Source organism: Cololabis saira, chromosome 7, assembly GCF_033807715.1.
Source record: "Cololabis saira isolate AMF1-May2022 chromosome 7, fColSai1.1, whole genome shotgun sequence".
Classification (NCBI taxonomy): Eukaryota; Metazoa; Chordata; class Actinopteri; order Beloniformes; family Belonidae; genus Cololabis; species Cololabis saira.
The window spans coordinates 41,692,917-41,720,679 of NC_084593.1; the positions used below are offsets into that span (position 1 = coordinate 41,692,917).

Consider the following 27,763-nt stretch of genomic DNA (forward strand, 5'->3'; position numbering starts at 1 on the left):
TTCCTCCCACAGTCCAGAAACATGCATAGTAGGTTAACTGAGGATTCTTAGTTGCCCGTAGGTGTGAGTGTGTCTAGTTGTTTGTATCTATGTGGCCATGTGATGGACTGGTGACCTGTCCAGGTGAACCCCTGCCTCTCACCTGAAATTGGCTGGGATAGGCTCCAGCAGACCCCCGTGACCCTGCTGAGGATAAACCAGGTATAGAAAATGGATGGAAGATTTCAGACTGCTCAAACTGAATCAATCAAAACTCAGAAAGTTCATAAAGTTTTAGCAAAGTCTGGGGGGCTTCTATCATCAAATTTAGAGACTGTTGTTGTAGGCTCCATTTAAAGTGTAAACTATCTTGGATTTTTTTTCCTTTGTAGAGGTCACCATCCAATGGTCAGCCTCACCACCCACTTGTCACCATCACCATTCACTGATTACCATCAACTGGTCACCATTATCATCCACTTGTCACCATTGCCATCCATTGGTCAGCCTCCCCATCTACTCGTTAGAATCCATTGGTCACCATCCACCATCGTCCAGTAAATGGAGGTTCAGATTCTACAATTTCATTCCGTTTGTTGTGTTGGTTACATACTTATTTTATTTTACTTATTTTTCTTTTAGAGCTGGACCTGAACCGACGCTAGAGGCACCATCATTCCTAAAGTATCTGTACCAACCCTTCCCCCCACCCCCGTAATGTTTTTCTTTTTAATTATGTGAAATGTGATGTTAACCTTTTATTTTTTTTTGTTTTGTCTTCATTTTGAAAAAAAAAAAAATATTAAAAAAATCATTCAGTTTAAAGACTTTGAGCCTTTTGAAATTTATTTTCCAAAATGTCCCACAAAAAGGTTGGCTGATTCCGCAGGGACTGGCCCCTTTACCAGTTGATGTTTTGTGATTTTCAAATTATTATTATTTTTTTTTTAAATCAGCCTGCATGTTTTTTCCAAGTAATGGAAAATACTTAAAAAATATTTAAAATGATGCAACAGGTGAAATCATGTTTTTTAATCCCCCTTTATTTTGCAAAACAGGCTCAATGTGTCACAGTATCAATCCTTGGCTCAAGTCCTAAGACAGAAATGATTGTTCAAGCACAAGGTACATAATGTCATTTCCCAGTTTTTAAACGCATGCCAACATTCCAGTTATGATTCCCTCAGTGACCACAGGTCTGTTCATTATATCTGTCACCTAGGCAATGGAGAAATTCAACGGTAAAGCCGGAAAAGGAAGCTAGAACCAGAACAGAGCTGTCAAAGCATTTCACACGGGACACTTTCCTTCTGACATACATCAACACTTCAAATTCACAAACATATTGCGCCATCATAACATCAGTAACGCTTGTTTACATGCTGCATGCCTTTTAAATACACATCCTTGCAAGTCTGACTGTGGAGTGAAACAGGAAAGATTGAAGGTGAAAGAACAAGACGGAGCTTATATATTGTCCTATTCGATTACTTTTTCAGATACATAGAGATACGCTGAAATGCACACAGTACAGACAAACTAACTTAACAAAAAAAAAGAAGAATCCAACAAAAGGACTTGATTTGACATAATCTTAATGGAGTGTGTGCAAAACAAAAAGGGTACGTTTGATACTGGGGAGAAAGCGCTAATATTTCATACATTCACAATCTTTTCCTGAATGTTTCAACACAAATAAGGAGGAACAAAGCCATCCAAGAGGAAAAAACACAAATAGAATGGCATATAAGGAAACAGGAGGCGCTTTGATAGGCAAAAATATGTAAGACTGTCACTCAATAAGACTCAATAAGAGCAGGACATTTCATTCCAAGTTTCTGCCATAACTTACACGTCAAAAAGAAAAGTTAAGAGTTAATTACTGATTTTTTTGATTGTCGTAACTGGGAGAATGTTCCAATGTGTGTATTGAGGCTAGTTACTTGGAAGCTGTGTTGTAGGCCAAGAAAGGAAACACTAGGAGCATCCCAAAGAGGTCACGTGTGAATCCTGACAACATGAGGAAATCTGAGGTAGCTACACGGGCTCTTGAGCCGGCACGCTCTTCTAAAGAAATAAAGTACAGCGAGTGCTTCGGTTGGGTACTGTAACAGACTGCTGGTGACACGGAATCTCTAAGAGACAACACTGAGGTGGCAGGGCAGTGATTTGGTGTGGTTAGGGATGTGTCAATATATTCCACTGGAGTGATTGAGGAGGCAGCAAACTCCCAGTAAGGAGGAGTTGACTAAATGGCTCAGTTTTGCCGACAGCTGTAAACGGAAAATAGTTCACAGAGATTACAGGAAAAGGTTTTAATACTACAAGGCTCATCTAACACCTCATCGGTGTGAAGCATCAGTAACAGATTGTATGAAATACTATGTTGGTGATGGTTCAGTAAAGCAGGTATCTAACCCTGTATCATAGATGTAGACTAACTACTTATGACTCCCCTTTTACACCAGGTTAAAAGAAGGAAGGAAAGTGGAGAAAGGCACATCCTCTTCTTCCAGAAGAGATCAAATCCATCATTCAGTAGATGTTTACTGTGATAAAGGGAAAAACAGAACAATGTCGTTAGTTTTGTTCGCTCCTCAACTCATACATTTTTCCTATAACCCTAGTTTATACATCCTTTCATTCAAATAATATGAACAGGTTTAAGAAAGTCTTATGCTCCCAAGTACATTCTCTGCCTAGGTTGACTTTGTCTAAATAATTAAAGGTTCAGTACCTTTGTTGAAACTACTGCATTTGCATCCTAAGCACACGTCGCCTACCCTGAACAACAAAGTTTAAAGAACCATGTTAGGGATTTTTTTTCCAGCCTACACTACAATAATAATAGAAGTATCAATATTTCAGGCATGTCTTGTTTTTAGACATCAGTAAAATACTAGATGTGAGAAATATTCGCATTTGACATAACTCAACCACATTTTAAACAACAAGAGAACCATGTCTGAAAGGATGGGGATTGGTACCTCAGAAGCTGGGGCACCATCATCTTCTGGAGCTGGGATAATTCTTCCAGTCAACGGGCCCACTCCAAGTACTTTGGGCCTCTTTTCTTCTTTAGGCGCTCCTTCCAGAACAACAACAATATACTCCCTGTTGGCATCATCTACCCGGATCTCCCTAGTGAGTGTAGCTGCTTCCGTCAAAGGATTGTCTGCAGCAAGGGTGGCTACAACTTCTTCCACAACTGTTGTGGTAACTGGTTCTTCAGCTAAAGCTGCAATGGCCTCATCCTCTGCTGGTGCAGAGATTTCAGAGACTTGTGCTGAGGTTTCCCCCACATCTACTGGGGCAGGGGTCTCCTCAGCAACTGATGCAACCTCTACTAGAGCAGGGGTCTCCTCAACAACTGGTGCAGGGGCCTCCTCTGCAACTGGTACAACCTCTACAGGTGCAGGGGTCTCCTCAACAACTGGTGCAGGGACCTCCTCAACAACTGGTGCAACCTCCACTGATGCAGGGGCCTCCTCAACAACTGGTGCAGGGGCCTCCTCGGCAACTGGTACAACTTCTACAGGTGCAGGGGTCTCCTCAACAACTGGTGCAGGGGCCTCCTCGGCAACTGGTACAACCTCTACAGGTGCAGGGGCCTCCTCGGCAACTGGTACAACCTCTAAAGGTACAGGGGTCTCCTCGGCAACTGGTGCAGGGGCCTCCTCAACAACTGGTGCAGGGACCTCCTCAGCCATTTGTACAACTTCTACTGGTGCAGCGACCTCTTCAACAACTGGTGCATCCTCTACTGGTGCAGGGGCCTCTTCAGCAACTGGTACAACCTCTACAGTTGCAGGGGTCTCCTCAACAACTGATGCAGGGGTCTCCTCAGCAACTGGTGCAGGGACTTCCTCAGCAACTGGTGCAGGGACTTCCTCAGCAACTGGTGCAGGGACTTCCTCAGCAACTGGTGCAACCTCTACTGGTGCAGCAACCTCTTCAACAACTGGTGCATCCTCCACTGGTGCAGGGGCCTCTTCAGCAACTGGTGCAACCTCCACTGGTGCAGGGACCTCCTCGGCAACTGGTGCAATCTCTACTGGTACTGTAGCCTCTTCAGCAACTGGCACAACCTCTATAGTTGTAGAGGTCTCCTCAACAACTGGTGCAGGGGCCTCCTCAGCAACTGGTGCAGGGACTTCCTCAGCAACTGGTGCAGGGACTTCCTCAGCAACTGGTGCAGGGACTTCGTCAGCAACTGGTGCAGGGACTTCCTCAGCAACTGGTGCAACCTCCACTGGTGCAGGGGCCTCCTCAACAACTGGTGCAAGCTCAACTGGTGCAGGGGCCTCCTCAACAACTGGTGCAGGGGCCTCCTCGGCAACTGGTGCAGCCTCTACTGGAGCAGGGGTTTCTTCAACTGGTGCAGCCTCTACTGGAGCAGGGGTTTCTTCAACTGGTGCAGCCTCTACTGCAGGGGCCTCAACTTCCACTGGTGTAACAATCTCCTCAGTAACTGGGACAGACTCTAGTGTAATGTCTGCAGGTGCAGAAACGTCTTCTGCTAGTGTAACTGGTGGGATGTCTTCAACAGGCATCGACTCTGGTTGTGATGGAGGTTCTTCTTTGAGGTCTTCAACAATGGGTGCCAACTTCTCCTTTACTTCAGCCATCTTCTGTACCTCTAATATAGAGGCAGCTGCCAGCAGTACTGCAACACAAAATCCAGCCATCGAAAATATCACTACTACTCCTACTCGTCAAAGTGCATTTTCCCCACATTTAGTTCAGTTCAGGTGGTTAGATTTGTGCTAATTATCAGTTTTGCAAGTGGCCCCCAAGTCGTGGATTGTGACTTAATGCAACTGTAATGTTAACCCTTTGAAGTAGAAGATACAAAACAGAAACCAAACCCAAGTATTACGGAAAATGTGTTAGTAACAAAGCCCACCAGCAGTTTTGTAACTAGTGATGCAGCCTGTGTATAGGAAGAAAACCCTAAAAGAAATAATAAGAACGCCTGAGAAAAGGTTCTGATGGAGGTTGGACACATGCTTGGACATAGAGCATAACTGGTGGGGAAAAAACTCCTACAAGATAAACCCACCATCAAGTTCTTAACAACATTAATTTGATTGAAACAACCGAGGGGTTACCAAGTAATTCCGACCAGACTATAATAAGCATTTGTTTGCTGGTTTACTTTGGTAAACAAAGTTTTGTACAGTTTTGTCATTGGTAACATCATAAGAATCTGGAAGCAGATAAGACTTTGCATCAAAGCTCTAAAAACATACTTTGACGCTCCAATATGCGAGAACCATTCTTTCCTACCAGGTCTGACTGACAGCGTTTTTCTCCTCTGGAGAAAGAAAGGCATTTGCAACATATTTGACTTATACATTAATGGGACTTTTGGATCATACTCACAACTTGTAGCTAAATACAACATTCCCAAATCTAGCCTGTTTCAATTCTTTCAAATCCGAGACTATGTCAGGACGCATTTACCCAATTTTGAAATTCTGGTAAAGCATGAGGCCTTTGAGGCAATAAACAAATTAGACCCTATTGCTAAAGGGGCGGTTTCGTTCTTTTACCAGATTCTTCACAGCAATACTTCATCGAACACAGCAAGTATTAAGCAAACGGACGAGCTGAATGTAGAATTGGACGAAAAAGTACGAGATGGCTGTTGGAAAAGTATGACTGCTCTGTGAATGTCAGGCACTGTCTTATACAGACGTTACATCATCTATTATGATTATTATTATAGAGAAAAGTCTCACAGTTTCTTTCCCGACGTTTCACCCATTTGCAACAGATGCAAGTCTGCGACTGGTAATTTAGTACTTTTTGGTTATGCAGGAAACTTCATACATACTGGAAAGGTATTTTCCATTGCTTCTCTATGGCTTATGGGAGATGTTGGGAGCCGGATCCGCTTGTAGCCATTCTCGGGGCAACTACCCCTTTGTCTTTTGCCAACAAATATCAGAAAAAGACTATTCTGTTTGGAACTGTGATTGCAAAAAAGCTTATCCTCTGGACTTGGAGGGCAGACACTGCAACCACATGTGAGTTGTGGCTGAGAGAAATGGCAGGTATGTTTCACCTGGAGAGAAGGAGACTTCGTAACGAAGACAGGGAAGAGATGTTTAAGAAAATGTGGGACCCTGTACTGCAGTGGTTTCAAAGAAAAGACGAATGTATCAATGGGAACCTCCTTGCTGTGTTTACTACTCAGAAACATTACTACTACTATTTTACTTTGTACAGTTTTCTTTAATTATAATTAGTTTATTGTAGTGATTGTGACCTTTACTATTTTCTTACGAGATGTGCTGAATCTGTTGAAGTTTTGTTTGTTTTGAGGGTGGGGGGAGGGTTTTTCTTTTATCTTTTCTTTTTTCATTTGTCTGTTGTGTATCTTTGAAAGTCTGAAAAGCAATAAACATTTATTTAAAAAAAAAAAAACAAATCTACAGAATGTGGTTGAGAGGAGGAGAGTGTCGGCCGTGACACAAGGGCAACGAGCAGAAAGAAAACCAGGGAACTCCTGCGTAGTTAAAAGGAAAATTAGTAACTTTAAAACTACAAAAAGAAATTTAAATAAAAAAAAATAGTCGCTCTGTTTAAAGCAAAGTATTAGTTTGAAGTGGTGGTGGTGGTGGTGGGGGGGCGTCAAGAAAAAGGCACTGAAACTTTTTAAGTGGAATGAACGGGAATAAATTGAGATCATAAGAAAAACCAATTCAGACAAATCAAAGACGGGAGTAAATCTTTTCGGGGTGACAAAAGCTTTATTGGATGGCTCCATGAATTAAAGATAAACTTGTTCACAGTGCTCATTATCCAGTTATAAGCAAAATAATATGATCACATATGATTTTTTTTTTTAATTAGTAAATTGAGGATTTGTTGTAACCTTGCGGTTTCCCTGACAATTTCACATCACACCCAAGGGAAGAACACACTGCAGCAGTTACAGAGTCTGTACACAGTCTCAAAGTGACTTGGTTTGGCAGTAGGATACACAACTGCATGGAGAACCGGCAGCCTACGCTCTGATTCGATGCACACCAAGACAACATTACACAATATATAACAAATACAGTTGCTTTGTCACGTCTTATAAATAAAATTGCATCCGGGGTTTCTTAAGATGATACCAACAATATCACAACATCTCAGTCTGCGTTTCTCTCAGTTTAGTTGAACCTGATATATTCAATTGCCTCCAAAAAAAAAAGGATTTGATTTGAGGCCAGCGTTTTACAAATGTACAAATACAAGGCAGCCCCTGTATTTGTACAGGGGCCCCTGAAGGCCGGCCCCCTGGGTGAAGGCCCCCCCGATTCAGATCTGTCAAGCCTGCTGTTGCCGTTTTATCCGTTTTATCCGTGCAAATGTTTCACAACAAACAGGAAGCTTTTTAACAACATGAAATTCAAGTGGGATTAGAATTTGATATGGGTTGCATGTCGTAACAACTTGTCAAACTGTTAAGACTGGATAGACAAGGTAGCGACCAGGCTTTCTCCAAAAATAGCAGCTAATTTCAGTTTGTTTGCATCAAAATAAAACGGTATCAAGACCTCGTTGAATGGTCAACAAAGCAGTGTCATTTACCCAAATGTGCTTAAGTGAATAAAAGTCTATCTGACAAATATGGTGAAACTATGGAGAAGCTCACAAGGGAACGACCAGGTGTTTGTTATCCGATTGTCCTCACGTCTGATCAAGTGCTTGTTTTCACCGAATGATCACATTTATTTCACCCACAACTGCAAATGAGTGTCCCGTAAAGACCTCACTGCCTTTGGAAGTGCAGCTGTCATCAGTGCGGTTTAATGCTGCAACACAGTAGAAATAATACACAGTGGTCTGCGCTGCACACCCAATAAAAGCGGTCACTTTCTTGCGAGGAAACAATTACTTTTTACAAGTTGCTTTTTCTACGCACTGCAATAAATACAATAGAAAATATACACTTTAGGACAACGAAGAAAGCTGTAAGGGGTGAAAGCCAGGCACCTGAGGAAAAGCCTCTAGTGGGTCTAAAGACGGAGACGGTAACAGTGTGATGGTTGCTGTGAGGGAGGAGACCTGCTGTCAGCGGTTCAAGGGTTCTTTAAAGAGACATGGACAGGTAAGTGTGTTTGTGTGTCTCCCTGCAGTGAATGTGTGGGACCTCACGCCTCGGGGGCACCTGCTGCCTCACTCCTCCTCAGAAGTCGTACCATTGCTTGGGGACTCCTCTGCAGCGACCTCCGGCTCTGCCGCAGCCTCGGCGGCTTCTTCCACAGCTTCGGCTGCTTCTGCCACCTCCTCCGCAACCGCCTTCACCTCCTCCGCCACCTCGGCCACCTCCTCCGCTGCTTCGGCCACCACCTCTGCCGCCTCGGCCACCACCTCTGCCGCCTCGGCCACCACCTCGGCCACTTCGGCCACCACCTCGGCTGCTTCCTCGGCCGCTTCCTCCACTACAGTCTCCGCCTCGCCACCAGCAGCTTCCTCCTCACCAGCAGCTTCCTCCTCACCAGCAGCTTCCTCCTCTACAATCTCCGCCTCTCCACCAGCCTCCTCCTCATCGTCACCTGAAAGGAGAGAAAAGACGGGTAACGCCTGCGAGCTCAGACTGAATTTGTGGAGAGAAAACGTGCAGTTTTGAAAAGCAGCATGGCTAAGTATGAGACACCTTGTATGTGATATCTAAAAAGCAGCAGCATCCAAGATTATTCAAGAATCAGTGGCTGGCTCTCCAGCCAAAGTGTTCTTCAAAGGTCACGGTGAAATGATGAAACTGCTAATGGTTTAGCACCTAGTCCTAACTACTGATGCACAAAGACATGGCAGAGATGGCAGTGGTCACCTTAAAGGTCTCACCTAGATGGGAACCACATCCTGGTGAAAAAGACAGGAGACCCTTTGATATTAAACCATAAACAATCAGGATCTCCCAACATCTTATAATTAGGCAAGAACCTCAGGTAAACACGTGCCATCTCACCATGTAATTGGCTAACACAAAGGAAGCAGATGAAAGAGGATGCCATTTGTTTTGGACTGCATCATGGTCTGTTGACGGCTAGATGGACAGTTGGATGGACACGGCTACTGAACAGGGATGTTGTCCAGCCCTTTCAAACTGCTCATGAAATTATGCTTCTAGACACGCCACTCAAACACTTCAAAATAAATCAAAAATGTGACACGTGCATGCAAATCGCGTGCAAACTCAAAGACAAAACCAGAGGATAACGGAGTCGGAGGAGAAGGGGGGAGGAAAGGAAGGTGCAGGAGGTGCAGGAGAGATGGGTGAAGTTGAATCTCGGTTCTTACCATCCAGTTACCAAAGTTACGGGTTATCAGGAAGTCTGAAAGTGAGTCGGCATCGAGAAACACAGGCAGCCCGGTGGGTTGTGCATCTTTAATCTTTAAACCACCAACACTCCAAATAATAATGAACAGAATACAGAGAATGTGGGAGGAAAGGCACATAAAGCTTCACTGACGACTGGGAGGGGCCCTAGCTCGGCGCTCTCAGGAGGGGCTTACTCACTCAGCGCCAGGGACCGTTAAAGTAAAGGTCACAGCAGGTACAGGCCTGTTTCATACTTACAGTCACTACAGGACATGTCTTGGTTTCCATTAGACAGGGTTAGGTAGACCTCACATACAACAATTCACAGCATTCAAACTGCACAACATCACAGTCCGGAACAAGCTGTCAAAGTTCATCTGTGGATTGCTGAGTCAAGTCCACTTATCCGCATTATCAATTTCTATTTCAACATCTGGGAGCAAAAGTCCAAAAAAAAAGACGAAAATCCTTCAGAGTATCTTCCCAAGTTTCTAGGGTGAGCAGAGGAGCAGTACGGGAGGAGAGGAAAAGGAGGAGGAGGAGGAGGAGAGGTTTTGTTTTCTTGTTCACATCCAAAGTGTCCAGTTCTAGGATGTAGCTTAGCTTTAGCATTACACTGAAAAGAGTAAAGACACAGAGTGTTAGAGGTGGGAGGAAGTAGTTCACCACATTCAGTTCACATCATCAGCATCAGTCCAGGTACGCCGACAGATGCTGCGTCTGCTCCAGCTACCAACAGGAAGTGGAGCGCAGCAGCAAGAAACCCTGTCACGTCTCACTGGTCTCAACATCACAAGTCTTCACACGGCTGGTCCGGATAAAGAAAACACGTCTACGTTTCATTCAAGACTTCTTCTCAGTACGTGTACCAGGCACTGGGTTGTTAGGACAGGAAGGAGGAGCGGGCGAGTGTGGTTAGTGAAGCCGTCAGCTAACTCGGTAGAGGCAGGAACCACCCACACAAGGAACCACCCACACAAGGAACCACCCACGCAAGGAACGGACCACGCAAGGAACGGACCACGCAAGGAACGGACCACGCAAGGAACCACCCACACAAGGGACCTTGCAAGGAACCACCCGCACAAGGGACCTCGCAAGGAACCAACCGCACAAGGGACCACGCAAGGAACCAACCACACAAGGGACCAACCACACAAGGAACCACCCACGCAAGGAACCACCCACGGAACTACTCGCACAAGGGACCTTGCAAGGAACCAACCGCACAAGGGACCACGCAAGGAATCAACCACACAAGGGACCAACCACACAAGGAACCACCTACACAAGGAACCACCCATGCAAGGAACCACCCACACAAGGGACCACGCAAGGAACCACTCACACAAGGGACCAACCACACAAGGAACCACCTACACAAGGAACCACCCATGCAAGGAACCACTCACACAAGGGACCTCGCAAGGAACCAACCGCACAAGGGACCTCGCAAGGAACCACCCACACAAGGGACCTCGCAAGGAACCATCCACACAAGGGACCTCGCAAGGAACCAACCACACAAGGGACCTCGCAAGGAACCAACCACACAAGGGACCTCGCAAGGAACCAACCACACAAGGGACCTCGCAAGGAACCAACCACACAAGGGACCTCGCAAGGAACCAACCACACAAGGGACCTCGCAAGGAACCAACCACACAAGGGACCTCGCAAGGAACCAACCACACAAGGGACCTCGCAAGGAACCAACCATACAAGAACTACCCACACAAGGGACCACGCAAGGAACCACTCACACAAGGGACCACGCAAGGAACCACCCACACAAGGGACCTCGCAAGGAACCACCCGCACAAGGGACCTCGCAAGGAACCACCCGCACAAGGGACCTCGCAAGGAACCAACCATACAAGAACTACCCACACAAGGGACCACGCAAGGAACCACTCACACAAGGGACCACGCAAGGAACCACCCGCACAAGGGACCTCGCAAGGAACCACCCGCACAAGGGACCTCGCAAGGAACCACCCGCACAAGGGACCTCGCAAGGAACCAACCACACAAGGGACCTCGCAAGGAACCACCCACACAGGAAGCACCCACACAAGGGACCTCGCAAGGAACCAACCACACAAGGGACCTCGCAAGGAACCACCCACACAAGGGACCTCGCAAGGAACCACCCACACAAGGGACCTCGCAAGGAACCACCCACACAAGGGACCTTGTAAGGAACCACCCACACAAGGGACCTCGCAAGGAACCACCCACACAAGGGACCTTGTAAGGAACCACCCACACAAGGGACCTCGCAAGGAACCAACCGCACAAGGGACCTCGCAAGGAACCACCCACACAGTAACCAACCACACAAAGGACCACACAGTAACCAACCACACAAGGGACCACACAGGAACCAACCACACAGGAACCACCCACACAAGGAACCAACCAAACAAAGGACCACACAGTAACCAACCACACAAGGAACCACACAGGAACCACCCACACAAGGAACCACACAGGAACCACCCACAAAAGGAACCACACAAGGAAGCACCCACACAAGCAACCACCCACACAAGGGACCACGCAAGGAAGCACCCACTCAAGGAACCAAGCACTGATTGGGCTGAGGTGGGGGGTTATGGGTGGACCTGGTTAACAGCTGGTGCCTCAATCAGCAGGTGGAGCAGCTGAAGCACAACCAGGGAAATTCAAGCTGGCAGACTGTGAAGCCTTACTGTAGATTCACACCGAAAGAAAGGAACAAAGTGCATATACCTACACATATCTATATATAGCGTGCACATCTTCAGTTTCCTATTTCAACATGGATCGCACTTTGGGAAGCCTTCTTTATATTTTAGTGTTATTTCCACGTAGATAAGAGTGAGTTTGATGCTCCTTAACCAGGTTGGTCCTGGATCAACATCAACCATCATCGTTGGTCCCGGTGAAGCTGCAGTCTGTCTGTGCTGATCACTGACACACCGGGTTGGAGCGGATTTGGCCATATTGTTTAAACTGTGTTTTGTGATTAATAAGGAAGTTTTTTTTTTATTATTATTATTTTGCATTGGATCGATGTAGCAATTGACTATTTGGACGCCTCCATCGCCTCCGACGCCTCTCGCAGCGCTTTCATAGACAATGAATCCACTGTTAGACACTTAACTCTTCATTAACTTTTAAACTTTAGTTGTATTAAAGTTTTATGTGAAAGTGATCTGTGGAAACAGATTTTTTAGTACGCTGTTAGAGTGAAGGGAAACAATGCTTTATCAGGCTTTTATTCTGAAATATACCGCCTGCCAAACACTGCCTTCAATCGTAAGTGACACGTCCGAGGATACAAGTTTGTTTATCTACTAACTTCAAGTGTAGGAAAGATATTCTATAAATGACATTTTACTCTGATTCAATATTAAAGGATTGAGAAAAAAAAACAAAAAAACAATATGGGTCAAACGGGTTGTTGAAATCTGTTTAAGTGTGTATGAGTGTAGTCACCATTTTGTAGCGCTGCCTGAATAGGTGCTAATGATTGTTAAAACACTCAATGTTTCCCAAAATGCATCAGTAAAAGTAGTGACCAACTGATGCAAGTACAGAGGTGGTGGCGACTCAAACGTCGCCTGAGCCGGTGGCGACTGCACGTAAAGTGCAGGTACAACAGAGTGACTGGCGAATGAAGAAAACCGCTTTGTAGAAACCAGACGAGGTTGAGAAGGTTCGGTCCTGGGAGGTCTTCCCCTCACAAGTCAGTTCCAGATTGCCAGAAAGTAACGTACAGAGGTCACATACTTGATTCTGACATCAAGTCCAAAACGCAGGCGTGTAATTCTGATTGCATGCAGACGAAACAAAACATGAGTTGGTTTTAACGCACGAGAGGGTGAAACATCTACATCCAGAACAATGCGGAGAGAGAAAAGGCTTCAAGCTGAGGAGGGCAGACTGAAACATCTGGATCAGTCAAGGACACACAGCTGTAAGTCACCTCTGGTTGAGACCGCTGGGTCCTGGAGGAACCGTTTTGCCTCATCCTGACCATCACGGGACCCCCTGCAGTCCACGTACCAGCACTGTACGGCAGTGGAGGATGTCGCTATCACCGGGGCGTCTTTGGCATACGCTTTCTTACGCGTTACTGTTATTATTAAATAAACCTGTCAAGATATAGTGAACTCCAGAAACTTCACAACCACTACTAAACTTTCCAACTTCCGACCTTGCACAAACGTGGGCTCTGAAATTAAATGTCTTTAATAAAAATGGAATGATTTAGTACCGACTTTGAATCTGAGATGCCTGAAGGTTCACAGGCCGGTTAGCGGTTAGCGGCAAGGCCGGCCTCACCAGAGCCTCTTCCAGGTCCAACCCCCTGACCTCGTCAAAGCGTTCCACCTCACTTTTGGTGCCCTCCTGGCAGTTTTCTCTAGGGATTATTTAATGACACCAACTAGCATAACTACATAACCTCCTGACAGACAGCGTTTCCTGCCCGTCCGTCTCCGTCCAGGTGCCGGTCTCTCCCAGAGCATATCCATGTACTTCCAGCGTTGCTGCTGGTGATCAGTGGGGTTACTAGTTTCTCCACAGCGGTTAGAAGTCACACCCATGCCGACTCCTTCACTCCTTCAACATCTCAGTGAGCATTCAGTGTTCTCGGGCAGTGGTGGAGACGAACAGCAGTGTGTGCAACATGACTCACCATCCTCTTCATCTCTGCCTGAAAACAAAAAGAAACACAAGTGTAAGTGTCATTCAAACCGGCATCCTGAAGGTCACTGAAGGTCACGAGCAGTTCCACGCGCAGGTTAGAGAACCAGGAGAAGCTGCTATTGACGTCACGTCTGCAGCCTCAGAGAGTCAGATCTTGTTGAACTGTGCAGCCGACACCCAAGCGCCTTTAGGAGACGTGGAAACGCCCCAGGGTTCAGTCTTCCTTAGGCTCAATATAAGCTTTCCTGAGCCAATCTGGTCGATTATAATCAACATTAGTGAATTAATTCAGGACAAAATTAATGGAACGTTGCGTTTCTGTAAAAGGTATCAGTTTATGGAACAATCTGGTTACAGAAGCCAAAGAATGCAAATCAAACATTACATTTAAAAGAATAATCAAAGCCAGTTTGATGAAGAAATATGATGATAATTGTTAAGTTAGGTGGGTTTCTTTTTTTTCCTCTCTTTTTAGCACTATTGTCATATTTCTTTCTTTGAATCAAAAAAGAATACGACTATTTGTGTTTGACGACAGCTATTTTGTATTATTTTATAACTTTGTTGTAGTTTTGGTTTTTTGTTGTTTTTTTTACGTTTATTGGAAAGTGTTTTTTTTTCAATTAAAATTACATTTATTGGAAAGTGTTTTTTTTTTTTTTAATTGAGTAATTTGTAACTTGTTTTTTTTATTATTACATTAATTGAAATTAGATTTCTTAGGAAAAAGGGACAGATAAAATAAGCTTAGTCTTCTTTCTGTTCCCTTTCATTCAAGGAAAGTGATGTGTTGTAATTATATTGAACTGTTTCGTTTTTCTTTTAATGAATGAAATAAAGAATAAAAAAGAAAACAAAAACATAATTAATAGTTGTAAATACACACATGTTTTTCTAAACATTATTTTCGTGTTTACTTCCAACAGATGCATGATGGGAAAACAATCTTTCAGTCATCTTCAGTAGATGACTGAAAACTCAGGCGCCAGCGTCAAGGTGGGTTATTGAGTTGACAGAAGTCATTGAGGATCTTTACAGATCATCTCCCTGTGGTCTAGTTTATAAAGACTGGTATGTTGGGGCGTGGGGCTGTATTTTTTTATAGGTAGAGCAGATGGGGAAATTTGTAGACATGGTGCTGGATGTACATTCTGACTGTTTCAAAAAGGAGGCCTTTGTATATATGGTTGTATGATGGGTATACTGTCTGTTGATGCTTTTATAAATGTTGTGTTTTGAGTTTGAATGTATGTTCTTATATGCATTAATAAATTAAAAAAAACTTTAATGACAAAGAAAAAACAAAAGAAACTGGTACGTTGAACTACTAAGAGCAGCCTCTCCAGAGACGAGAGGGAGAGACGTAGCAGCAGGTGTGGGGGGGACTCACTTTTCGGGGGCCAGGGTTTGGGCACCCACTCGGTCTTGGGTCTGGCCTTGAGCTCATCAATGCGACTGTTGAAGCGGGCGTGGTCCGTGGACACGGTGGAGTACGCCTGTGGAAGAGCAGGACACTTCAGTGACACATTCACGGTGATGTACAGAGCTACGTCTGCATGGAACCCACTCCCCAAACACTTTAAACTATTAACATAAAATAATTCAAATTGTTAGTAAAAAAACATCTCTTGAATAGATACATATAAAACGTATTTAATTATTATTAAATAAATAATGTGGATAGTATATGTGCATGTGTGTATATATATGTATGTATGTATATATAGATGGATATATAATAATCCATATATAAATAAATGAATATTTATTAAAAATGGTTATTGGTTCATTATTTGAATTTGTTGATGTTATAAAATGCATGAATATGTATTGTTTTTATTTATATCTAAATGTTAAACAGAATGACTTTATTTTTTCTTTATATTCTATTTTCCTTTCTTTTTTTATATGCTACCTCTTTAGGTTTGCTTTTAATTCTTTGTTGTAATGTACTGTGTATTTTTTGTCCCAGGAAGAATAGCTGCAGTTTTGCTGCAGCTAATGGGGATCCAAATAAAACTATAAACTATAAACATTCAGTACGGAACAGCAGGCGAGCCAGATTTCAGCCGTTAGCTGGACACTGAAAAGGCTAAACCTTTTTAATGACGCAATGGTAGATTGCTGACTTTGCGTTGAGTGATGAAGCCCAACACTTACGTAAGACACAGAACCGACCAGGGCGCCGCCACACAGCAGGGCGTACACGATGTTCTCCCCAGACCCGCCGGGGACAGACGACATGGACCGGCGCTGCATACCTGAAGGGAGGAGAGGCCAAACGTTAGGGTTTCACTTCAGAGTAACTCAGCATCGGCACTTTGTCACATCACTTCAAATTTGAAAAAAGGTTCAGGAAGACCACATTTATTTTTTAATTATTTTTCAAAGCAGCAAAGCAAAGCAGCAAAACCAACATAACGAACATAATACAGAGCACATGGGTACAAGTAGACATACAGTGGAGGATCATCATGACAATCTATACGTTTAGATTCGTATTCCAAGCCAATTCTATAAGTCCAGACTTTATCCTTTGAGATGTGGCTGCATCCAGATAGTCAAAGAAAGGTCCTGAATCCGGTAGAATGAAAAGGGTTTGTCCCTCAGGGCAGAGGAGAAGCTTCAAATGGGATGACGTTTGTCAGTTATCAGCCATTGAGATAAAGTGAGAGCTTTATCAGAGATCCACATAACCAGAATGCATTTTTGAGCACAGTGCAACAGAATATGTAGAAGATCTTTGTTACTGAATTCAGCTGCAAGTTTATCCTCTAATCCCAACAGGCAAGTTATTGCGCCAACGTGTAAAGGGTGTTTAAAAATTTTATGAAACTGTGAAATAATTGTAGACCAAAATTGCTGAATGTGAGGAAAACTCCATAAACAATGAAAGTGTGAACCTACATTGGCTTGACATTTAATACAAGCACCGGAAAAGTTTGGGTTCGTTCTATGCTCGGCCTGAGGGGTGATATAGATCCTATGCAAAGTATTAAATTGTCTTTCCCATATTGTATTGGATGCAAGAACACTAGTGGACCGGCTAAACAAAGCACCCCAAGCATCTGGTTCTATTAAACCACCCAGGTCTAATGTCCACTTGGGTCTAGCTTTCTCAGAATCATCGGTTAGGAGGCTACAGAGATCCCTATATGCTCCTTTGGTTATGAATTTCCGCTGTTTATTCTCCACTAACAATGACTAACGGAGAGAGACCAAAACCACCAGAGAACTCCTTTAACTTGGACGAAATGAAGTTACGAACTTGCAAAAAATTTAAGAAAATGGTTGTGACTGATCCCATACTCATTAATTTCCTGGAATGTGAGGAGTGCACCGCTGAACCAAGTCTCCAACTACCTTGATACCTTTACTACTCCAGTCAGCCAGACCAGCCCATAACCCCGGTGGAAGGTCTGGGTTTTCATGCAGAGGAGTCAGCAATGAAAACTTATCAGAGACCACATTTCTTAGGGTGCTTTCAGACCTGTTTGTTTTGTTCCGATTCAGGGGCTAAATCGATAGTTGTTTCGTTTGTGTTCACAAGGCAACCGTATGTAGGGTTCAAAGCTGTTAACAAATGCCATGAACCAACTGTTCTCTCATTGGTCAGAAATGAACAAGGAAGGAGTTTCCTCCTCCGTACCCCGGGAAAAACAACAATGGTTATGAGCAGTACTGGAGTTGAGGGGGGATGAGGGGGGATGGCATCCCACCCCTGAAATAAAAACGGTCCAAATCATCCCCCCTGTAAAAAGATGTAAGCCCAGTGGATATTTAAAGCTTACAGAAGGCTGCATTTAACTGCTGCTATGTCATTCCTGCAGTATTTCTGCAGGTGTTTTGGTCACTGCTATTATTTGTAATACACTATATTATTTGTAATCAGCACAAATTATCTTTCCCCATATGATAAAATCCACCATCCCCCCTGATTTCTTTTTACAACTCGAGTACTGGTTATGAGTGAGTTGTGTCGGTTGCTGTGTGGATTCTGTTCTCACTGCAAACGAACCGCTCCAGGTCTGGAATGGAAGCGAGCCGAGACCACCTCTCCTAGGATCTCGGCTCGCTTGTTTTGTCCCGCATCCGAGCACGATTGCTGTGTTCACATGTACCAAACCAACCGATCTTTAGGGGGAAACGCTCCCTGTTTCGGTGTGAAAGCACCCTTAATGTGGAAATATGCCGAGTTGAATGTTTCGGATTGCCTCCCTGCCCAGTGACCCTCAGCGTTGCTAAGACCTGGCAGGACAGACATAATGTGCTGCAGCGCTCCTGAGCCTGAGCTCCGCCGCTGTGAAAGGGATTGCTGACAAAGAACGTTAAGGCGCTCTCGTGGCCCATGATGCGTCCCAGTCTAACGGGATTTAGAGCGCCAGGAATAGGCCTGTCAACGCTCGTCTGAGGTTTGGAAGGTGATGCACTCCCCGACAGACGGACTGACCAGGGGCCTCATGTACAAAGAATGTGTGGATTTCAATGAATCTGTGTGTGGAATTCTTGCGAACGCAAAAACAAAAATTCAGATGTTCAAAACTGTGCGCACACCCAAATCCACGCACAATTTGAGCGCACATGCAGGAGCACAACACTCCGCCCTATCTCCTCCCTCATGTAGATATATTTGAATATGATAATGAGGGTAAATATCCATTAAAAACCGCTCATCCTAACAAGGAACTTGCAAAAACAAGTAAAACATCGGCCGTGAGCTGGAGATAGTCCTGTCAGAAGTTGAGGCTGGAAAAATAATGTATTTGGGGCCTTTCTTCCAATTTAAGCTGCATTCCATTATGGGTAATGTTGTTCTTTGCTTTGTGTTGCGTTCCGTGAAGAGTTGTGGTTTTATTATGATCGGAAAGGTTTGTGAATTTTGATATTAAGTATTAGTGCTTCATTACATTATTTTTATCTTGTTTGTATTTTAAGAACCGACACCAGAATTTAGGTTTGTGGACGAAAAACGGCTCCTTGTTCCGCTTTATTGACGGATTAAGACCAACGTACACGTTTATTGAGTCTTACACATTGTGGATGTTTGCAATCACCTCTCTCATAAGTATAATAATGTGAGTAATAATGTTTTATTACTTGCATATAAAGCCCAAAACGGCTTAGCTCCGCAGTATTTACAAGATTTGATAGTGCCTTATGTTCCTGGCAGAGCTCTCCGCTCCCAGGGTGCAGGTTTACTCGTAGTTCCTAGAGTATCTAAATGTAGATTTGGAGGGCGGGCGTTCTGCTATCAGGCACCATTACTTTGGAACCAACTTCCAATCTGGGTTAAGGAGGCTGACACCACCTCCACCTTTAAAACTAAACTTAAAACCTTTCTGTTTAGTAAAGCCTATAGTTAGTGTTCAGTAAACCTCTAGCTGGTGTTGGTAAATCTCTAGGTAGTGTAAACTCTAGTGATTTAGAGTCAGTAGTCATAGTTGCAGCTATAGAACAAAACTATAATAGTTAGTCTCAAATATAGCTTCGCGGTAGATATGCTGCTATAGGCTTATGCTGCAGGGGGGCACCGACATGATCCGCTGGGCGGTGCCTCTCACCCTTCTTCTCCTCTCCTTTTCCCTGCCTCTCTTCTCCATTACCATTTTTATTTATTATAAATATCTCATAGCTATCATTTTTGTCCATCGTTCCTGTAGTTTCTTGTGCCGGCCCCCCTTTTTTCTCTTTTGTGCATGTTTGCAGGCCGGAGCCTCGGGAGCTGCGTTCTGGCCTGTGTTCCCGCCCCCCCCCCCCCCCCCACTATCTTCAGTAGTCGTCCAATACGGTCGTCATGGTGACAGAGATGTCCAACCTGTAGCAGCTCCAGCATCATGTTGGTCTGAACCGGAGCAGCTGGTCCAGTTCAGGGCAGAGATCCAGAAGGATCCTCTTGGTACCTAAACCATCTAATGATCCAGCAGTCTTAGGCCCTGTCCCAATACTATCACTACCCCTAGTTTTCATCCCTACCCGTACGTTTTGCTCGTTCCCGTGAGGGTAGTGGGGTCCCAATTCCTCTTTCCACCTAGGGGTAGTGAAGAAAACAAATGTAGTGGCTATGAATCTGTCCCTATGGATCAAGGGTTTTCCGATCCTCACTAGTTGATCTAGGGACAGAAAAATTTACCAGAATGCTTTTCGTCGTCATTTGCGGACTGAATCAAAAAAAAAAAACATGGCGGACATTTCTTATTTCTTAGTGAATAAAATCAATATTTTGAGTTAGTTTCTGCATAAAAATGCATTCTGATTACATTTCTAGTGAGAAATATATATTTTACTTTCATAATATTCACTCAGTGAATGTACATAATCACTAGTTTTCCCGTTGTTGCGAAGTCTTTTTCAAACCTCGGCAGAATAAAGGCTGATTTATGGTTCCGCGTTAAACCAACGCAGAGTCTACAGCGTAGGTTACGTGGCGACACGCGGCGTACTCTGTACCCTATGCCGTAGGCTCTGCGTCTATTTAACGCGGAACCATAAATCAGCTCCTGAGCCGGCAGGCAGGCAGAAATCCTGAAATTTTCGGAGCAAATTTCTTAACAGGCGTAGCTACAACTGTTAGATTTCATCTATTAACCCAACATTTATCTTCCTAAATGATTTCTCCACAGAGCTGCAGGTTTCTCCCCGGGACGACGGCGCAGGTTGACCCAGCGATCACGTCTGTACTCCAGCTGCTGCTGCGCCCCGGACTGGCGGCTCTTCTCATCCCCGAAAAAAATCAGATCAAATTTCTTAACAGGCGTTATTTGGATAAACTGAGCCCAGGTTGGGGATCTTAACGGTTACTTTTACGCCTGAAAAAATATTAAAACTTAATAAAGTGGCATATTAACAGCGCTACAGCTGAAATTAAAACAGCTTTTGGCTCTCGGTTTCCTGATTTTAGTGGTGGTGCTGAAAGTAGGAGTAGTGGGAGTATTGGGACAGACCCCTGGGAAGATTTCAAGTGCCCTAAAATCTGTCCCTTCTTTTTTAGGGGTAGTGGTAGTGAGGGAAGGCTATTGGTAGGAAGTTGGGGGTCTATTGGGATTGGCCCTTAGTCCTGGACTAGCAGATCCAGACTAAACCAGCTGATGGTCCAGTCTTAAGGCTGAGTTATGGTTCTGCGTCAAAACGACGCCATAGCCCACGCCGTCGCTGATGTCCCAAAAATTGTAACTACGCATGGAGGCGACGCAGACCAAACGCAGACAGAGAGGGCTGTGATTGGTTCGCTTGGTAGCAACGCATTTCCGGTTTCCGGTTTGAAGCAGTCGTGCACTTTCAGCGCTCTTTTCTTCGTGTATGTGTGATTTTTTTTTTGTTTTGTTTTTTTGCACAATAGTTGTCCTTATCTCTTAGATTCACTGTGACCGGAAAAGTTGGATAAAACATTCAGGAAAAGATCGCAAATTAGCGGTCACGGGGGGTACTGCACCGCGGAGAAATGGAGTGACAGAGAAGTCCGAAGGTTCATGACGGTGTCATGGTGACGGCGTGGGCTCTGCGTTGGTTTGACGCAGAACCATAATTCAGGCTTTAGTCCTGGACCAGCAGATCAGTGTGATCTGATGCATCATGGGGCATCATGATACTGCATGGGGCGGCAGTAACTCAGGTGGCAGAGCGGGTCGTCCAATGATCGGAAGGTCGGCGGTTCGAATCCCGCTCTGCCCCAGTTTGCTGTCGTAGTGTCCTTGGGCAAGACACCTTACCCACCTTGCCCCGTGTGAATGTGTTTGAATGTGTATGAATGTTGGTGGTGGTCGGAGGGGCCGTCTGGCGCGGAATGGCAGCCACGCTTCCGTCAGTCTGCCCCAGGGCAGCTGTGGCTACAAATGTAGCTACCACCACTGGTGAGAATGTGTATGGATGAATAATGATTTCTGTAAAGCGCTCTGGGTGCCTAGAAGGGCGCTATATAAATCCAAGTCATTATTATTATTATTATTATCAGCAGGTTCCTCTACACAGGTTCCTACCTTCATATGATCATGTCATGTGGTTGATTGTGAGATTGTTGCAGCTCTACTCTTGTGTAACTTATCTGGTGATTGTCGTGGACTGTCGTGTCCTTCACGTGGTCGTGAACTCATTGTTGACGTCACGTTTCCCCATATTATGCACTTCACTGCATCACCAGTGAGTGTCGCCGACGGACAAAACCTCAGCAATGCTGCCCACTGTTAGTCCGTTATGTGAGGTATGTTAGACGGCTGGTGGAAGAATCTGGAGGATTCCCCCTAGTTGGCTTCGTTCCATTCCCTTGTGGCTTTAACACGCAGAGAAGGAAACAAAAAAACGCAGCGAGTAATCCGTGTTTCCTGGCAGGAGTCCTGCAGCACGGGCAGCACGAGAGACATGAGACACTGCACCAATGGGGGGGGGGGCCTTGCCCCCAAATGACCAGCTGCCGTGCTAGCAGACGCCGAGCCCCCCAGATGGTGGTCCTGTCCAGCGTTGAGGGTATTAAAGCTCTCATTCTCTCAGGAGCTGATCCTGCCCGGATCCACCCGCCTCGTTATTTATACTTGCTAATCGGCTCGAGACTAAAAGGTAAGAGTTGGGGGGATTAGTTGGTGGACACCCAGTGGAGGGGACGCAGGTCACCAAGTCCTGGGATGAGCATAATGGCAGGGCTCAGAGGAGTGAGACGGCGGGGAGAAGAGGTCCTGGTAGACACGCATCTCAGCAGGAGACGGCTGCCGTGACGGTGAACTGTCTCGACTCCCTATGAATCACCTGGCTGCGAGATGTGGCTCCTCAGAGGAATACGCCTCTGTCTTTCTAGAATAACAAGTCTGGGAAGGCCTGCCAGCAAATAGAAGAGTTCAACTCTAATGCTGCTTTTCCACTAGTACCTACCCAGCACGACTCGACTTTGCACTTGGTGTTCTTTGTACGAGAACCCCATCTGACAAACACATCAGACCTTCAGACGTGTATGGGTCAATGACGTGACGCCTATATTTTCTGACAAACAGACTTTTTTTTATTCAAAAAAGGTTTAAATGAATTTAAAAAAATACCATGTATATGAATTACATGTCCCACATATGGACTCACTTGAATTTTACAAAAAATACTAGTTATTTGGGATTTTGTTGTTGTTGTTTTAAGCGTCAAAATGGTGCAACCCTCCGACCATGACTCTTGTTTTGAAAACTTTTTTGAAATCACTCAAAATGTATTTAAATCAATCTTCTGCCGTATCTGGCATGATTTCAGAGCTGTCTTGTAGTGTATAAGATTGCAACACATTTGTATTTATATTCCCATCATAATATACAAACAAAGTTTGACTGATTATGTCCATTTTATGAAATATCATGTGGTGCGACCATTAAAAAAACAACCATTTTTGTATAATACTGAAAACTTGTGAACTGAAAAAGATGTCAAGTTGTTAAGGAAATTAATTTATTTTAATATGAATCATGGTTGTACCACATGAGTTTTTTTAAGGCTAGTGCCATCTTGACAAAAAACTCTGAAATCACTTAATTTAAAAGTTTTATATGAATTTATGTGTACACAACATTCTTAATGTTTGAACTACTGCAATAGATATTCTTTTTTTATTATTTTAAAATTGACCTGTTGAAAATCCTTATTCATCATTGACCCATATACCTGTTTATTGCTTCCTACTTAAGATGTCAACTCAGATAACGGATGAGACCCATCAGTGTTAAAACATCTGTTTCTCTTCATTGTCTTCCCTTAACGAAGAGTAAATATCTGAACTATTTCAACAGCCTAGTCATAAAACAGGAGTTGACCCTGCAACTAGAGAAAACAGCTTAGTCATAAAACAGCTGACCCTGCAACTAGAGAAAAACCACCAGTGTAAAATCTTATAGAAAAACCCTTCAAACTCTAAAACAATTTCATAAAATCCTAACAAATACGACTGGATCGATGACCACCGTGTGCATTTCTCTCCTGCCTCTGTGGTTTGAGAAAAGTTTACCTCCGGCTGGAAAACATTGTGCATGATATAATAAAAGCTTGTATTAACATTTGATTCTGTTTGCTGGTTTTCTTATGGTGCACCAGACAAACGAACACGCAGATCTTACACTTCAGAGTAAACCCGGCTCTAATCCTCACATGTCCTACGTCTGGCGATGTCGACATCAAGCTACGTGAGCTGATAAAAATCTGAATCCAGATAACAACGTTAGAGCTGGACCGACCACCGGTGGAGCAGATGAAAATGTCCCCGTGGTGGGAAAGACCCCTCGGTGTGCTGGAGTGCCGCAGACAGACCACCGACCCAACCGCTCAGGACACGTCCCAGTCGGGTCGCCAACCGTCCCTTGAAAAATGCAATCATCGTTCCATATTCATAAACTAAAGTACGTCCCGTATTGAGCTGAAAAAGGACGCACTTATTATTGTGAGAGCCAAAAAATAGTCATAAAATGCCAATGGAAAAATGGCATTGAGCTGTTGAGTTCATAAGATTTATTTTGTTCTGTTTTACTCCAACTGTAGCTACAGTCATGGCCTTTGAGGCACAAATGTGTTTACAATTTTTTTTTTACAGACTTTCTGTTTGCACTTTTGTTATTGTACTAAAAATGGGCACTATTACAGAATGGATATTCCGCTTTCTTTCTATTGTTTTATATTAATTTATACAATTTTAAGTTAAGCAGGACAGGTTTCTGTTTAAGAAAGATCCTTATTTTATTATGTTAATTTTGTTATTTTGTATTAAAGTGAATTGCTGGATAATAATTTGTTTTCCATGTGTTCATGGCATTCAAAAATATGCATCTAATTCAATTCAGGTTCGAGTGAAATAGTTAAAAAAAATCATTTCACTCACAAAAAAAGGGGCTAAAAAAATTCCCCGCAGCAGGAAGGATGAAGGTTAATCCATGAGGTGTCCCTTATTTATTTCACAGGGAGTGGGCAACCCTACGTCCCATCCAGATGTTTTTTGCAGCTCCACCAGAACAACTGATTTCCCCCACAATAAAAGGTTTCAATCAATCGATCAACAAGGTTCCTGGACGTGATCATTGATGGGGGGGATTACTGGCCCACCTGGACGTGACTCAGCAGAAACCCAGAACAACCCAGATCAGCTGCAGCCAGTGACCCACCCATTTGGTGCGCGTGCTCAAGGCTCGCGCACTGCCCCATACATTGGACCTCCGTCACGTGACCGACCGACCATGTCATTACCCGCACCGTGAAGGTCATGCCTGCACGCTAACGCCTGGTTTTTGGTTCCGCGTTAAATCGACGCAGAGCTTACGGCGTAAGGTACGCGGCGACGCAATCCGTAGGCACTGCGTCGGTGTAACGCGGAAGCATAAATCAGCATTTAAAGCTTAAGTAACTGATGACGTCGGAATTACGCACGTGACCAAATAATGTGGATGCGCCACCTTGATGAAAACAGCAACTAAACACGATATCGAGTTAGAATGATATAAGATAAGATAAGATAGACCTTTATTACTCCCTCAATGGGGAATCTCACGTGTTAGCAGCAGTACACTTAACATACACACACACGCATGCGGGGAAGGGGAGTAAAAAGGTAAAAAAGTAAAAGATATACAAAATATGGACAGTATATACATTGCAGTGGAGATAAATGATAAAAAATATAAGATAAAAATATATCTATACGTATCTAGGTGTGTGTGTGTGTGTGTGTGTGTGTGTGTGTGTGTGTGTGTGTGTGTGTAAATAATATAATGAAAGGAGATAAATAAATTAAGAATATTAATTTGAAAAATAAATGAATAAACAAATAAATATATAGAGCATAGAGTGATAAAATATAGCTAGATGTTAAAACGATGCTGTTACATCACGGGTCGCACTGCGCCGTGCACGCGCTTTGGGGTGTCCCTGCACTGCAGGGGGACACCCCGAAAGCGCGTGCACTGCAGTGGGGAGATGCGTGCACCCCCAGGTGCGCGTGCACGGCAGCAGAAAGCCGCGGTGACCTTGGGCTGATGCGCGTCCTGGACCCGCGATGGAGCCCACGAGGACACGGTGTCCTGTTGCGTCAGCATCCACTCCGACACACACACACACACACTCTCACACACTCACCGTCGCGGGGCAGCCGCGGGGCCGCTCTCCGGGCCAGGGGCCCGCACCTCTGCCAGGCTCTGCAGGCCAACATGCTGCTGTCTGTCTGTCTGTCTGTCCGGGGCTGCGGGGCCGTCAGCTGCTGCTGCTGATGAAGAGCCGCTCTGCTCCGGTCTGTGAGTGCCAAGAGGCGGGGCCGAGCTGGGACTGGAGAGGTACATAAGGTGTGGGAGGAGTCTAACGTGGGGGGAGGAGTCTAACGCGGTGTGGGAGGAGTCTAACGAGGTATGAGGGCTGACTCATGCCATGTGGAGACACCACATGACGTGTATGAGGGGTGCTTATGTACCTACTCAGCTCGGCTGACCCCCCTCGGTTTGGCGCTTTCCCACTAGGGGTCTAACGTCCCGAGTAGATACTTTTTCTGTAACTACTATGAAGTGACAGAGATCCTGGTAGATCTGGTTCTTCCTTATCTCTCCTCAGAGTTGGATCATGGAACAGACTTTTGTGCTGCCATTTCCTGTCGGATAAAATGAGGAAGCCGCAAGCCGCTCTTCCACTTAAGCCTGAATTATGGTTCTGCGTCAAATCAACGGCATGCCTTCACCGTGACGCCGTCACTGTGACGCCGTCGAGAACCCTTCGGACTTCTCCGTCACTCCATTTCGCCGCGGTGCAATACAAGGCCCCCGTGCCCGCTAATTCGCAATCTTTTCCTGAATGGTTTATCCAACTTTTTCCAGTCACAGTGAATCAAAGAGATAAGAATAGAATAGAATAGAATAGAATACTTTATTGTCAGTGTACCTGGGTACAGTGAGATTGAAAGCAGCATCACCTCTCCAGTGCAAGACAAATAAGAACAATAGTGCAAAGGACAATAATGCATAAGGACAACTATTGTGCAAAAAAACAAAACAAAAAAAATCACACATACACGAAAAGAGCGCTGAAAGATCACGACTGCTTCAAACCAGAAACCGGAAATGCGTTGCTACCAAGCGAACCAATCACAGCCCTCTCGTCTGCATGTGGTCTGCGATGCCTTGACGCGTAATTACAATTTTTGGGAGGTGCGTCAGTGACACCGTCAGTGATGGCGTGTGGTCTGCGTCGATGCGTACCACACGCTGTAGGCATGGCGTCGTTTTGACACAGAACCATAACTCAAGCTTAAGGCGACGTGGAGACACCACATGACGTGTATGAGGGGTGCTTATGTACCTACTCAGCTCGGCCCGGCTCCACTCGGTTTGGTGCTTTCCCACTAGGGGACTAACGTGCCGAGTAGATAGACTCACATCTCCAGCCTCAACGACTACAGACCACTTGCACTCACCCCAGTGGTGATGAAGTGCTTTGAAAAGCTGGTCCACAGTCACATCACAGCAACCCTGCCCCACACCCTTGACCCCCACCAGTTTGCCTACAGAGCGAACCGATCCACGGAGGATGCAGTGGCCACAGCACTCCATGCTGCACTAGCCCACCTGGAGCAGCAGGGGAGCTACGTGCAGATGCACCATCCATCCTCCCTCACAAACTCATCACACATCCACGGTCCTGAGCCTCAGTACCGGCTCCCCCCAGGGTTGCGTGCTGAGTCCCCTGCTCTACTCTCTCTACACCAGGGATATTCAATTGGCGGCCCGCGGGCCACATGCGGCCCGCCAGGAGCTTTTATGTGGCCCCTGGTCATATTTCAAA

General features: G+C 44.9%; 1 protein-coding gene across 2 annotated transcripts; it reads right to left on the reverse strand.

Moving 5' to 3' along the window:
* Window positions 1-1,004: 1,004 nt before the first annotated feature.
* Window positions 1,005-26,261, reverse strand: mgarpa (mitochondria localized glutamic acid rich protein a). Of its 2 annotated transcripts, XM_061725915.1 has the most exons (8): window positions 26,075-26,261; window positions 16,160-16,260; window positions 15,390-15,495; window positions 13,989-14,006; window positions 8,178-8,534; window positions 2,967-4,645; window positions 2,717-2,763; window positions 1,005-2,528 (listed from the first exon to the last, which is right to left on the reverse strand). In XM_061725915.1, the coding sequence occupies exons 1-7, from the start codon at window positions 26,145-26,147 to the stop codon at window positions 2,728-2,730; spliced, it is 2,370 nt and encodes a 789-aa protein (XP_061581899.1). In that variant the 5' UTR covers window positions 26,148-26,261; the 3' UTR covers window positions 1,005-2,528; window positions 2,717-2,727. The 2 variants fall into 2 exon arrangements, with proteins under 2 accessions (XP_061581899.1, XP_061581900.1); XM_061725916.1 differs by lacking the exon at window positions 2,717-2,763.
* Window positions 26,262-27,763: the final 1,502 nt, after the last annotated feature.

Bases quoted from the DNA above. Each gene is read 5' to 3' on its own strand.
- mgarpa (XM_061725915.1), bottom strand. From the start codon at position 26,147: ATGTTGGCCTGCAGAGCCTGGCAGAGGTGCGGGCCCCTGGCCCGGAGA. The intron at 16,261-26,074 runs GTGAGTGTGTGA...TCCTCCCTTCAG, and splicing joins CCCGCGGCTGCCCCGCGACG to GTATGCAGCGCCGGTCCATG. The intron at 2,764-2,966 runs GTACCAATCCCC...TTTGTTGTTCAG, and splicing joins ATGGTGCCCCAGCTTCTGAG to GGTAGGCGACGTGTGCTTAG.